This window comes from Curcuma longa, chromosome 16 (genome assembly GCF_044706935.1).
Source record: "Curcuma longa cultivar G26 ecotype Majalengka, Jawa Barat chromosome 16, ITB_CL_G26_1.1, whole genome shotgun sequence".
NCBI lineage: Eukaryota > Viridiplantae > Streptophyta > Magnoliopsida > Zingiberales > Zingiberaceae > Curcuma > Curcuma longa.
The window spans coordinates 11081601-11097378 of record NC_133876.1 but is presented as its reverse complement, the minus strand read 5'-3'; the positions used below and the strand labels follow the sequence as shown (position 1 = coordinate 11097378).

Sequence of the window (15778 nt, the reverse complement as noted above, 5' to 3'; positions counted from 1 at the left end):
AACCAGGGTACTGGAAAAGAGCCATGACCAACTGACCGGAGAAAGAGGTGATGGAGTGCTTGCACGTCTTTCCTCTTCCTCCTCCTCTTCCGCCACGGTTGATGGGACGCCATCCTCCTCCCTGTAGTTTTCCTCCTCGTCTTTCGCGTTCTGCACCACCCCAGAAATCGGTCATGATGTGTCGGTGGGTTCGTCCGCTCGTCGGTGAAATCTCGATCAACTGCGACGCATCGGTCCGTAACGATTGCATCAGCCTCGGGTGCATCGGTCGCAGCCACATCGGTGTGATGGTGTTCGTCGTCGTCGCAGCGCGTAGAAACAAAGCCGGTAACTCTGTGGTCTATCATGAACTGGAAGCGATCCTAAAATTAGCGATCGATTAAATTTCAGTCGCAATTTTAGCGACTGATTTTTAACTTCGATCGTTAAATAGCGACCGAATTATAATCGATCGCTAAATTAGCGATTGAAAATAATTCGGTCGCTAAATTAGCGATGAAAATTTAATTGGTCGCTAATTTGCGATCGAAGTTAAAACTCGATCACTATTTGGTGACGAAAATGAAATGTTGATCGCTAAAATTGCGATCAAAATTTAATTGAGTCACTAATTTTATAATTGGACGGCTTGGGATGAAATTTAGCAGGCCTTAGCGATCAAATTTTGATTCGATCGTTAATATTTAGCGATCGAACTAAGATTCGATCGCTAAAATAGCGACAGAATCAAAATTCGATCGCTAAAATAGCGATCGGACTAAGATTCAGTCGCTAAATTAGCGACTGAACTAAGATTCAGCCGCTAAAATAGCGATTGAACCCGAGTTTGATCGCTAAATTAGCGACCGATGGGATTTCGATCATTAAAATAGCGATCGAACCAGGGTATTGGAAAAGAACCAAGAACGACTAGCCAGAGAAAGAGGCGATGGAGTACTTGCATAGCTTTCCTCTTCCTCCTCCTCTTCCGCCACGGTTGATGGGACGTCATCCTCCTCCTCGTAGTTTTCATCCTCGTCTTTCATGTTCTGCACCACCCCAGAAATCGATTGTGATGTGTCAGTGGGTTCGTCCGCTCGCCGGTGAAATCTCGATCAACTGCGACGCATCAGTCTGCAACGATCGTATCGGTCTCGGCCTCGGGTGCATCAGTCGCAACCACATCAATGTGATGGTGTTCGCCGTCGTCACAGCCCGTAGAAACAAAGCCGGTAACTCCGTAGTCTATCATGAACTGAAAGCGATCCTAAGAGGACTACAAGAAGCTCTCTGCAGAGGCTTCTCCGCCGTCAGAGTTTTCTCCGACGAATTTAGCGATCGATTAAATTTCAGTCGCAATTTAAGCGACTGATTTTTAACTTCGATCGTTAAATAGCGACCGAATTATAATCGGTTGCTAAATTAGCGATTGAAAATAATTGGGTCGCTAAATTAGCAATGAAAATTTAATCGGTCGCTAATTTACGATCGAAATTAAAACTTGGTCACTATTTGGTGATGAAAATGAAATGTTGATCGCTAAAATTGCGACCGAAATTTAATTGGGTCACTAATTTTATAATTGGACGACTTGGGATGAAATTTAGCGCGCCTTAGTGATTGGATTTTGATTCGGTCGTTAATATTTAGCGATCGAACTAAGATTCGATCGCTAAAATAGTGACTGAATCAAAATTCGATCGCTAAAATAGCGACCAAACTAAGATTCTGTCGCTAAAATAGCGATTGAAACCGAGTTCGATCGCTAAATTAGCGATCGACGGGATTTCGGTTAATAAATTAGCGACCGAACTAGGACACTGGAAAAGAGTCATGACCGACTAACCAGAGAAAGAGGCTATGGAGTGCTTGCACAACTTTCCTCTTCCTCCTCTTCCGCCACGATTGATGGGACACCATCCTCCTCCCCGTAGTTTTCCTCCTCGTCTTTCGCGTTCTGCACCACCCCAGAAATCGATCGTGGTGTGTGGGTGGGTTCGTTCGCTCGCCGGTGAAATCTCGACCAACTGTGACGCATCGGTCCACAATGATCGCATCGGCCTCGGGTGCATCGGTCCCAGCCACATCGGTGTGGTGGTGTTCGCCGTCGCCGCAACGCGCAGAAACAAAGCCGGTAACTCGGTGGTCTATTTTGAATTGGAAGCGATCCTGAGAGGACTACAAAAAGCTCTCTGCAGAGGCTTCTCCGCCGTCAGAGTTTTCTCCGACGAATTTAGCGACCGATTAAATTTCAGTCGCAATTTTAGCGACTAATTTTTAACTTCTGTTCGTTAAATAGCGACCGAATTATAATCGGTCGCTAAATTAGCGATTGAAAATAATTCGATCGCTAAATTAGCGATGGAAATTTAATTGGTCGCTAATTTGCGACCGAAGTTAAAACTCGGTCGCTATTTGGTGACGAAAATGAAATGTCGATCGCTAAAATTGCGAAAGAAATTTAATTGGGTCACTAATTTTATAATTGGACGGCTTGGGATGAATTTTAGCGGGCCTTAGCGATGGATTTTTGATTCGATCGTTAATATTTAGCGACCGAACTAAGATTCGATCGCTAAAATATTGAATCAAAATTCGATCGTTAAAATAGCGAAAATTCGATCGCTAAAATAGCGACGAGTTCGATCGCTAAATTAGCGACCGACGGGATTTCGATCACTAAAATAGCGACCCAACCAGGGTACTGGAAAAGAGCCATGACCGACTGACCAGAGAAAGAGGCGATGGAGTGCTTGCACAGCTTTCCTCTTCCTCCTCCTCTTCCGCCACGGTTGATGGGACGCCATCCTCCTCCCCGTAGTTTTTTTCCTCGTCTTTCGCGTTCTGCACCACCCTAGAAACCGGTCGTGATGTGTCGGTGGGTTCGTCCGCTCACTGGTGAAATCTCGATCAACTGCAACGCATCAGTCCGCAACGATCGCATCGGCCTCAGGTGCATCGGTCGCAGCCACATCGGTGTGGTGGTGTTCGCCGTCGCCGCAGCGCGCAGAAACAAAGTCGATAACTCCGTGGTGTATCATGAACTAGAAGCGATCCTGAGAGGACTACAAGAAGCTCTCTGCAGAGGCTTCTCCGTCGTCAGAGTTTTCTCCGACTCTTTAATATCGGTCCAGATTCTGAACGGCGATAGAGAAGCAGACAGTTCTTGCCACCACCTGATTTTTTAGATCGTCGTCGCCGCCTCCATGCTTCGATTCGTCTCCTTCTCCTTCACCTACCGAGAAGCCAACTTGTCGGCGGATTTCTTTTCCAAGTACTGCCACTCCGACGAGTTTGAATGGGTCTCCGACGACAGCATGGCCAGCGACTATCCAAAGAATTCAAGTATTTACTCGGCATCGACGCATTCGGCATGTTCCATCTGAGACAACCCAAGTAACCGCTACTATCCGTCGACACTGAATTCCGATGATATGAAAACATGTCCACTGTTATTTTTTATTCTATAGCATAAAACTCCGAGCCCATTTAAAGGCTTAAACATGTCATTGTTATTTTTTTTTTCAGTCTTTTAAGAAATTTTTTCGGAAGAATTTCTCCTTGAATATTTTTTTTTATATTTTAAATATTTTTTAGAATTTTATCTATCGGAAACCCTTTCGCTTCTCGATCGCTCCAAATGCAATGTATTTGCCGCTCGCTCAGTAGCTACCGGAATTGGAATAAGCTAGAGCAATCGGCTTTTGCTTTTAGTATATTAATATAAATATACTAAAAGCAAAAAAAAAACAACCAAATAATAATACAGTATATTAATATAAATAATAATAGAAGAGAAAATTACATTTGGAGCCAGAGCTTTTCTAATTTTTTTATTATACCTTAGAATTTTTAAAAACTACATTTCAGCCATTGTGGATTGTCAGCCATTGGGTATAGTGGGGGCAAATTATTTTATCTTATAAAAAGAGGGGTGATATATGAAATAGAAAAGAAGATTTGGAGGCAACATATGATTATTATATATTTATAATGTACAAAAATGAATTATTTAAAGAGATTTTAAAATTATCATCAACTATATCTTTCTTGTTCATTATCGTCTAACAAAAATATTTTTTATTTTTATAAAATTCTATAAAAATAAAAATAAATCATGTATGAGTTCGTATTCACATAATTTTTAAATTTTACCTCTAAAAATTCGTCTCTTAACGTCAAGAATTCAAATACTTTTTGTTGTTATAAAATTGATTTATTTTTTTCATTTATTATTAACAATTCTAAAGTCAAAAGTGAAGTGAATAAGTCTCAGAGCTACGGTGCAATCGTAGAATGCCTACGTAGTTTGTTGGGCATTTAAGATTTGAGTTTCAATTACAACGCACTGTAGGATGCATTTCTCAGAGATTCAATATAATGCAGCAAAGAAACATATATAAATTTTGAGTCACTATACACTGTTAGAACCGTCAAGAATGTACGAATCTCCATTATATCAGATCATTTAATGTTTTCTTCCTCATAGTTTCTAGATCAATTAGTTGAGCAAACATTCTTTAAATAATTCTATTTTTCAGCTAGTAAGGAATAGGATACATATATATATATACAGGGATCCATCGTGTGTAAAATATTTTAGATATATATATATATATGCCAACCTTACATGGTTCATGTTTGCCTAATTATGAAATGCTTTATTATGAGGCTGCAGAGCTACAAAATGATACTGAAGCTTCATGTGAGGTTGTTGGTGAGGGTTAATTGGTTCACTCTATCGAAAGATCGATCGAGCGGTTTAAGACTGGGCCGGGAAATCCTTTTCCAACCACTTATTGGCGGGCCGTAAGTTTTTAAATTAATTATTGATTCTGTTAATTCCGTTTATTATTTTTTGGTGAAATCCGTTTTTCAACCACTTAGTGGCGGACTGCAAGTTTTTAAAATAATTATCGATTCTGTTAATTCTGTTTATTATTTTTTAATATAAAAAAGCCAGTAGCAGCGCCTAGTTTTCTTCATTTTCCGCTGTGACTGTAGAAAGAGCAGTGACCGATCGACTGACGGGAGAAAGAGGTGATGGAGTGCTTGCACAGTTTTCCTCTTCCTCCTCTTCGTTCGCCAAGGTTGATGGGACGTCGTTATCCTCCTCCCCGTAGTCTTCCTCCGCGCCTTTTGCGTTCTGCACTACCCAGCAGCCGCCCGTGATGTGCCGGTGGATTCCTCCACCCGCAGGTGAAATCTCGATCAACTGCGATGCATCGGTCCGCAATGATCGCATCGGCCTCGGGTGCATCGGTCGCAACCACATCGGTGCAGTGGTGTTCGCCGTCGCCGCAGCGCGCAGAAACAGAGCCGGTAACTCTGTGGTCTTTCATGAGCTGGAAGCGATCCTGAGAGGACTACAAGAAGCTCTCCGCAGAGGCTTCTCCGCTGTCAGAGTTTTCTCCGACTCCTTAATATCGGTGCAGATTTTGAACGGCGATAGAGAAGCAGACAGTTCTTGCGACCACCTGATTTTCCAGATCGCCGCCGCCGCCTCCATGCTTCGATCCTTCTCCTTCTCTTTCACCTACCGAGAAGCCAACTCACCGGCGGATTTCCTTTCTAAGTATTGCCACCCTGACGAGTTTGAATGGGTCTTCGACGACAGCATGATCGGCGACTACCAAGAAGAATTCCAGTATTTACTCTGCATCGACGCATTCGGCATGTTTCATCTGAGACAGCCCAAGTAGCTCATTACTATTCGTCGGCGCTGAATTCCAACGACATGAAAGCATGTTCACTGTTATTTTTTACTTTATAGCATAAAACTCTGAGCCTATCTAAAGGCTGAAACATTATTGTTCTGTCTGTAAGAAACTTTTCTAGAGAATTTCTCCCTAAATATATTCTTTTTTATGTTTTGAATATTTTGTAGAATTTTATTAACTATAGTTTAGATTCAATCGTTTATTATCTTTTATGAGTAAACTAGTACAGTTATTAGATCATTATCATTAAATTATCTTGAATGTTAAACTCAGACATGATAAAATTAAGGGATTATTATTATTATTATTTATGTTTTAAATAATTTTTGATTGTGCTTATTAATAATTCAATTTTTATTGTGTTTATTAATAATTCCCGGGTATCTCGTCGACTAATCTAGAAAAATCAGCCCGGGTAGATACCCGGGCGGGCTCCGCCATTAATTACATCTAAACAAATCCACTTTAAATTGGTAAAAACGAAACAAAATTAAGCTTAATAATATTTCAATTTTAAACTCTACTTAATTTCACTTATTTTATTAAATAATCATGAACAATGTACATATATTGAATATAATATACAATATAGAGAAGATAATATATATTCTTCTAATTTGTATGCTATATTAGTTAATAAAAGTCTTAATTTTTAAAATAAATAAATACTTTGATTATTTTGTAAATGTATGAATTTTATCGTTTTTGAATCTTAATATTTTTTATTTTAAGACGCGATGAGATTAAATTCTTTAACAATGTTTTATACATTTTAGTTTTTTTTAAATCTAGTTCTTTTATTAGATTAAGCAATTATTAGTAAAATTATAATTTGATAAATACTCAAATTGTTAGTGTAGAGATGTTTATTCATTAAATATAGTAATGATAATAAATCCATTCATTAAATATAGTAATGATAATAAATCCTGCTATATATATATATATAACAATTAAAATCTATTCAACTTAAAAAATTTAGTTAAACCTATCAATATTTTTTAAAAATAATAAAATAATTTTAATTGTTGAAATAACAGCAATAATTAGTTGATTTATCATATATATTTTCGTCATCGATCTCTTAACGTTAAGAATTCAAATACTTTTTGTTTTGTTGTTATAAAATTAATTTATTTTTTTTCATTTATTAATAACTTTTAAAGTCAAAAGTGAAGTGAATAAGTCTCAGAGCTATGGTGCAATCGTAGAATGCCTACATAGTTTGTTGGATATTTAAGATTTGAGTCTCAATTATAACGCACTGCAGCATGAATTTATTCTAGTGGAAAGTTGGGTTTAAAAAAGTCAAACTGTTGAATCACTCGTTGCACGATCCACTCCAATGGAAAGTTGGGTACTAAGAAAGTCAGACTATTTGATCACTTAGCTTGTTGTAAGTACTTTCGAGTTTATCTTGACGATCAGTGAGAAATTTTTATGGGATCAAAAGAAAGTTGAGTTGAAAAAGGAGTGATTAATTAAGATATTTGTGGTAGTATCTGGACCCGTAGCATGAGATATTCTTGAAAAAGGAGTGATCAAGTACACCTTCATATTAGAAATCTATGGTACTTGAATATTAGTACTATGTAATTTGTGATACTTCTGTAACACAGCTTAATTGTTTTAGGCTTGCACGAGTGGTAGATGTGAATATCTTTTAAGAATGTTCAATCAGGAAAATTAGGAAAACATATTTGTTTTGTAAAATGTTAAAACTTGCTAAATGATTATGGTTTTAATTATTGTGATCCTTGTTACTATTGACCACTAGGATATTGGTTAAGTACGTTCAGTAACTGCCCCTGGGGCATAGGTGAGTTGGTTACGACGCAGCAGACTTGCAGAAGAGGGCAAGGGTTCGAATCTTGGCGAAGCCAGACAATACCCTCCTGCGTCATAACCAACTGCACTTTCTCGATTTACCTCCTCACAGATGGTCGTGGGGCCGACCGTGTGGGGCCGCTAAGGTGGCGGATCCACCTTTTTGCAGAAGAAAAGTACGTTCAGTAACTTCAATATTGCACTGTGTGAAAGGTTACGTTAATGCCTCTTACTGACATTCTCATGCCAGCATGCGGCCTTTGTTGCTCAGTTGCTATGTTGGTTGAAAGAGGTTCCTTACGTCTCCGTATATATAGTTTTCTAACATACAGGTTTTTGTTTTCACAGTTCTCGAAGGTATTAATTGTTAGGCATGATATCGATCAGCATTGAAATAGTGGGACAAGGTGCATGCTCTAAAGCTTACTGCATTTCTCACAGAATTAATGCAGCAAAGAAACATATATATATAAATTTCGAGTCACTATATATACACTGTTAGAACCATCAAGGAGTTATGAATCTCCATTATCAGATCATTTAATGTTTTCTTCCTCATAGTTTCTAGATCAATTGAGCAAACATTCTTCAAATAATTATATTTGAGGATACATACATATATACGGGGATCCATCGTGTGTAAAATATTTTAGATATATGCCAACCTTACAGTTCATGTTTGCCTAATTATGAAATGCTTTATTATGAGGCAGAGCTACAAAATGATACTGAATTGCTTCATGTGAGGTTGTTGGTGAGGGTTAATTGGTTCACTCTATCGAAAGATCGAGCGGTTTAAGACTGGGGAAATTCTTTTCCAACCATTTATTGGCGGGCTGTAAAATTTTAAATTAATTATTGATTCTGTTAATTCCGTTTATTATTTTTTTTGGGAAATCCGTTTTCCAACCACTTAGTGGCGGACTGCAAGTTTTTAAAATAATTATCGATTCTGTTAATTCTGTTTATTATTTTTTAATATAAAAAAAAGCCAGTAGCAGCGCTTAGTTTTCTTCATTTCCCGCTGTGACTTTAGAAAGAGCGGTGACCGACCGACTGACGGAAGCAAGAGGTGATGGAGTGTTTGCGCAGTTTTCCTCTTCCTCCTCTTTCGCCGCGGTTGATGGAACGTCGTCCTCCTCCCCGTAGTCTTCCTCCGCGTCTTTCGCGTGCTGCACCACCCCAGAAGCCGACCGTGATGTGCCGGTGGGTTCCTCCGCCCGCCGGTGAAATCTCGATCAATTGTGACGCGTCGGTCCGCAACGATCGCATCGGCCTCGGGTGCATCGGTCGCAACCATATCGGGGCGGTGGTGTTCGCTGTCGCCGCAGCGCACAGAAACAAAGCCGGTAACTCCGTGGTCTACCATGAATTAGAAGCGATTTTGAGAGGACTACAAGAAGCTCTCTGCAGAGGCTTCTCCGCCGTCAGAGTTTTCTCCGACTCTTTAATATCGGTGCAGATTCTGAACGGCGATAGAGAAGCAGACAGTTCTTGCCACCACCTGATTTTCGAAATCGCCGCCGCTGCCTCCATGCTTCGATCCATCTTCTTCTCCTTCACCTACCGAGAAGCCAACTCGCCAGCGGATTTCCTTTCCAAGTACTGCCACCCCGACGAGTTTGAATGGGTCTCCGACGACAGCATGGTTGGCGACTACCCGGAAGAATTCAGTATTTACTCTGTATCGACGCATTCGGCATGTTCCATCTGAGAAAACCCAAGTAGTCGTTATTATCCATCGGGCTGAATTCTGATGACACGAAAACATGTCCACTATTATTTTTTATTTTGTAGCATAAAACTCCAAGCCCATTTAAAGGCTTAAACATGTTCACTGTTATTTTTTATTCTTTCTAGAAACTTTTTCTAGAGAATTTATCCCTGAATATATTTTTGTTTATGTTTTGAATATTTTGTAAAATTTTATTTTTCAACGAATCTCACGTGATATTATCAGCTATATTAAATCATGTTCATGTTTATTATCTTTTATAACTAAATTAGTATCAGCTATTACATCATCATTAAATTCTCTTGAATATTAAACTTGTCTGATAAAAGGGATTATTATTATTATTATTTATGTTTTGAATAATTTTTTATCGTATTTATTAATACAATGAATAGAAAGCTTAATTACATACTTATTTTATTAAATAAACATGAACATATAACGTACATATATATATTGAATATAATATACAATATAAAGAAGATAATATATATACTGCTAATTTGTAAGCTATATTAGCTAATAAAAGTCTTAATTCTTAAAATAAATAAATAATTTTGTAATATAAAACTAGCTAACTAATTAAATAAATTTAAAAATTAAACAAATTTAATTGAAAGCTTAATCACATCTAAACAAATTATGTTTAAATTTATAAAAAAAATAAAATTAAGTTTAAATAATTAGTTCATTTTAAACTCAGCTTATTAAATAAGTTTAAACATAACAAATTTTTTCGGATTGACTCATTTATGGGCCCGAATTATATTTTTCATTTCACTCCTTTTCTTTTTTTTTTTCATATAGCAGATATTTAATTTCAATGTAAACCATTCATAGCAAAATGAGATATATATGAAAAGTATAGGGGTATTATGATTTTTTTTTAAAGATAGTAAAGGCGAAGGGATATTAAGCCGCATAGGGCACAGACAAGGTCACGGACAATAAATATTAAGCCGCATAGGGCACGGATAATACCCTCCTCCGTCGTGGCCAATTGTAGTTTCTTGATTTACTTCCTCACAGATGGTCGTAGGATCGTTGGGGTGCAGATTCCATCTTTTTGCAAAAAAAAATTTTGCCTTTCAGTATGGATTTAAATGGTTAATTTGGGATCGATATTTCGCCACTCATGGTGGATTTTGTTTTATTTCGGGATGATTTAGATTTTGAAAGAAACAAGGATAAAAAGAATAATTATGTGTTTGAATTTGATTTGAAAAAATTATGAAACACCCTTAACTTATACTTCATAATTACTAGTATTTTGTGAAAATTTTCCTATAAAATAGGCAAAAATGATTATTAAATCCAACAGCTTACAAGTTGATAGATAAGATTTAAACTTATAATTCTCTTATTTTATTTATTTAAATTAATAATTAATTCATATTTTAAAATTTAATTAGATCATGATTGTTCTATTTATTGTGTAATTATTTTTATGAGATATAATGAATAAATAATTATTTTATTTAAAAATAATTCTCTTTTATTTTTTTTTAATTTGATAGAGAAAAGTCAATAGAGCCGAGAGCACCGTTGCGGATCGCATGGGTTATTGGATAATCTAAGTAAGATCCATTAACTTGTTAAGCGCTGAAAGAAAGTGTTAATGATACTTAACATGAAAAATCCAATATGAATGGAGCATGACACTCACAACTGCATGCAGTGGGTCCCACTGTCATACAGTGGGACCCACTGTCAATGTGAGTGTCATGTTCCATTCATATTGAGATTTTTCATGTTAAGTATTATTTCCCTTTCCCACCACCACTTACCCTCTGTTTGGATCGGGTGAGGGACGGTTCATTAATGGAAGGGGAAGGGAAGGGAAAGGGAAAGGGAAGGGAGGAGAAGAAAAGTAACTTTGTTTGGGAGGAAAGGAAGGTCCAAAGGGAAGGAAATGAGAGTTAAAGATATAAAATGTCAAAAATCTCCTCGATTCCATCTCCTTCCTCCTCCTCGTCTTCGACCTCCGCCGTCCCGCAGCCGCCTCTTCCCCTCCGCCGCACCAGCGGATTCCCTCGCCGCCAGCTCCCGCGACGTCAGCGGAGGCGACGTCAGCGGAGGCGACGTGGTCGTCCTCGAGCCCCGCCGTCGGTGGCCGGTTGCTAGTGGCCTCGCACCTCCGATCTCGCAGTGCCGGTGATCCGCCTTTCCTACGGAGACCGATCCCTCCCGCAGGTCAGTTGCCCCCTCCTCTCGCGACCTTTGATCTCGCAGGCTGATCCTCTGCTTCCATATCGCTCATTAGCATTATCTCTGGCTCGCAGGCCGGCCACAGCATCCAGTTTCCCCAGTCCAGCAGCCTTCGAATTTGGACGCATCCACGACGACGTAGCTCTTGAACACCATAGAAACGAGAAAGGGGATGGGTAAAATTGGAATAAACATGTTCAATATTTATTTCCCCTTCCTTACACCCCGATTTGGGGTGTAAGAAAATCTGCTTATTCATGAGCACGGAAGGGGAAGCTTTCCCCTTCTTTCTCCTTCCCTTCCTTATCTCACCTCATCCCAAACACAGGGAAAATTTTTTTTCCCCCTTCCTTACCTTTCCCTCCCCTTCCCTCACCTCCTCCCAAACAGAGCGTAAAGTACATGGAAAAGATCATGGGATTAAAAGGATGGAAAGTATCTCCATTGGTATAAGGTCTTTTGGGGAAAGCCCAAGAACAAAGCCATGAGGGTATAGGCCCAAAGTGGACAATATCATACCATTGTGGAGATATTTTGATTCCATCGGTTTTAACACAGTTTGCATTTAATAAGTTTACTATCTTTATTCCAAAAGATCATATAATTATGTTATCAACAAGAAACAACTCTGGTATCAATTGAGTCATTACATTATCAATTAATAGGGAGCAACTCTGACATCAAATGATAAATATCATCGTAATATCGTTATGAGACATGATGTTCTGCCTTGATGTTCAATAGCCTTGCAATAGTTGATAATTGAGAATGACTAGAAGGAATGCTTTCACACACTTCTATTTCACTAGCCTTTAACATATCAAATAATTTCTAAACTTCACGCGTTGGTAATTCATCAATATTTCTATGATCAAGCAAATTCATCATATCATAAACTATGGATTGCATTGCATTGTCATTAAATGATGATTCTTGTTGAGCAATAGGGGCAGGTGACGAAGCAGCAGAATGTCCAATTGGCTCAAACACATAAGGTTCTTCATGACAGTACTGTTTGTAATAATTTAGAATAAATTCATTTTTTCCTAGATGTACTTTCACAGTATCTTTATCATGGAAAATTATATTTCTATATTTGCAATGATTATACGGACAACATAACTTATCGTCATCCATACAGTTTGGATGACGCTTAGCAGAGTTCACAAACTCTTCAACTTCATCAAAATATTCATTAGTGATAAAATCATTTTCTAACCTATTATACATCCAAGCTTTATTCATATATATTGTAACCTAAATAAAAATAAATTTACAACATTATTAAACATATAAAGGTAAACGTGTACATAGTTATAACATAAACTTAATTAAATTATTAAAACATAATACTATCAATAGCACTTAAACTTAAATTAAATATTAAGTTTGAACCTCAAAAGAAATAGTACCATTGAAAGAGAAGTTAGTAAACGAGTACATATAAGAGTTTAGAAAATGCAGTATACCTGAAGATAATAAAAATTTAACATCAGTTACATTACATAATATCTTAAATACAATAATAAAATTCTTTCAATATACCACTTTTTCCTCTTAGACATAATAATGAAACAAGGATGCAGTAATCAATTACTTGTATATAAAAATATAAAAAAATTCTTTTGCATTACATTTCGATCACCGAGGTCGAAAATCAAAAGGGATCGGGATATTCGAGATCTTTAAGATTTTAGGGGTCAGGATTTCTGTCGTCGAGTTTTTTTTTTTTGAGTCAAGATTTAGTGACTGAAGTATATTTTCATAGCAAATTTAGAGATCGAAGTATATTTTGGTCGCTAAATCCAAAATAAAATTCAATCGCCAATTTAGTGATCGAAATAAAGTTCGATCACTAAATTTGCAATGAAATTTTATTTCAATTGTTAATTAAATAGGAAGTTACAATTCTTATTTATATCGACTAATTTAGCGATCGAAATAATATTTTGGTCGCTAAATTAGTAAGATCTAGGATTAAATTCTGTTGCTTTGTGAGGATATTCTTGTAGTAGGAAGAAGTTTTATTAATGATTGATGCTGCCTAGGTAAACTCGATTAGACCGCCGGCCTATCAGGACTAGATGTAATTGATTGGCACCTCTTCTTGATCACGGGAGTCCAGTCGGCTTTTGACTAAGTGGCCATGTTAGGGGTCGGCTATAAGAGAGCTTGGCTGAGCTGGCTCTCTCGTGTTTTACGTCCAACTACCCTTGATGCAGGAACAACTATCGCCAGTCTGCCCACTTGGAAAGTGACATTTAACAACCAAATAAAATTGGCAATACAAACCTACAATTTTCGCTTCTAGTGCAAGGGTCACTCATGTGGTCGGGTGAGCGGCAGCTCTCCACTCGTGCGATCGTCCATGTAACCCATCCAGCGCTAGCACGTGGACACTTTTCCTCTGCGGCTTTATAAGCCCTTGAGAAGGTAGGTGAAGCTATAAGGGATGATTTTTCTTGAGACCCACATTCTTTCCATCTTTCTCTTTTAAGCTCCTTACTCTCTTCTCAGTCTCTTTAGCAATTTAACCGTCGGAGGGGCCACACTGACAATGTCAATCCCCGACTGACGCTAGTTGACTCATAGATTTCCCTAAAGGAGAAAGGAAAGGAGGAGCACGAGCGGATGAAAAGAGACACCATCAATGATATATAAATAGTAGGTTGATACTTTTCATACTCACAATCACTCAAAACTCTTATTACGATTTAAATACTCTCCATGCTCCTTCTCATAAATTGATAACATGACTCAATCTAAATCCCAATATGACTTAATCTAAACCTAAAAATAATAATAATAAAAGGAAAACCAAGCAACATACAACATTTTAGTTTATTCGATAAAGAAAAATTCTAATCATCCTATTTCTAAAATTTATTCTAATGAACAATTATTCCTAAAAATAAAGAGAGTGAGACAGTGAGTTTTCACTATCTAATTGGTTCTACTTGATTCTAAGTCATGTCAAACTCCATCCAAACCCCATTCGTTGCCACAATTTATGCCTCAAAGTGATTATTTACTTAAATAGAGAAAAGTTAGTGCAAATAGCAACTTCTTAGATTTCTAAGTGTGCTTCAGCTAGTCCTCGTGTTGCATCTATTTTTTAAGACAACCCCACTTAATGAGATATTGTATAGCGACTTCATAGATTTGTGAACTAATTATAGTGTACTCTACGAAAGATATCTCGCTAGATTGCGGTTGGTCATCCTTTGGTTTGCATCATGTTATGCTTTCGACATCTTTCTAGTTGTCACTCCGCACATTAATTCGATTTGTATGCCATGTGAAAGGATATGAAGGTGAAGTGATGAGGTGCCTAATTGTTAGTTCCTTGAAAGGTACCTTTTAATTCCATTTGTATGCCATGTGAAAGGATATTATGAAGGTGAAGTGATGAGGAGCCTAATTGTTAGTTCCTTGAAAGCTACCTTTTCTTGGCCTCAAGAACAAAAACAAAACAACAAATAAATATTAAGATCAAGGCATCATATGATTCAATATAATTTAATTATATATATCCCTCATCAACTTCACTAAAGATTATAAAGCATTTGATGGATTGTGCTCGATCTCCATGAGTGCGATGCAATGATAACATCCTTAAGTGAACAAATAAGAGTATCAGAATTCGAATTCTAAAGATGGATATTCTAAAGGTCGACTTCGAAATGTATATAAATTATGTTTTAGATTTACTTGATAGATGAACTGAAAGAAAATCATCATGAAACTTAGACACATGAATTATATATATAAAAAAATTGAATGGATTGTGCCCAAGTATATTGGATCATGACATCCATAAGGTCTTTAATTTATTGATGAAGTTATTTTGTTGCCTGAGTTTAATTAAATTGTTAGAAAAATTAATCAATCTATATATTTGTATGATATTCGAAATCCTTAATTTCATCATGAATAAGATGAAAAAAGTGTCATGATGTAGGAGGATCAACAACTCATATTAAATCATTAACGAGACAACCATTGATGCATCAGTTAAAGAGACAACCATGGCCCACCAACTCGTCTTTTATATTTGTAGATTAGACATTCACATATCTTTGGAGATTCGAAGGTCAATTTCTTTCCAAATAATATCTTATATGATATCAAGTTTAGGTATAAGTTGTCCACAGACATAGTCGAGTTGGTATTCAGATGAAAAATTGTTACAAGAGAGTAGGGATCGAATCCCAGAAGGACAATGCATTGTGGAATAAAATCTCTCCCATCTGAAAATGTTGTTCAATCACTATGATTTACTCCCTTCAAATCCCTATTGGGCCAGCAT

The 15778-nt window shown here is 37.2% G+C and overlaps 1 protein-coding gene across 1 annotated transcript; it reads left to right on the top strand.

Annotated features, from left to right (window-relative positions):
* Positions 1 to 5150: 5150 nt before the first annotated feature.
* LOC141847061 (uncharacterized) lies at positions 5151 to 5681 on the top strand. Its single transcript, XM_074735045.1, has one exon. The coding sequence runs from the start codon at positions 5151 to 5153 to the stop codon at positions 5679 to 5681; it is 531 nt and encodes a 176-aa protein (XP_074591146.1).
* Positions 5682 to 15778: the final 10097 nt, after the last annotated feature.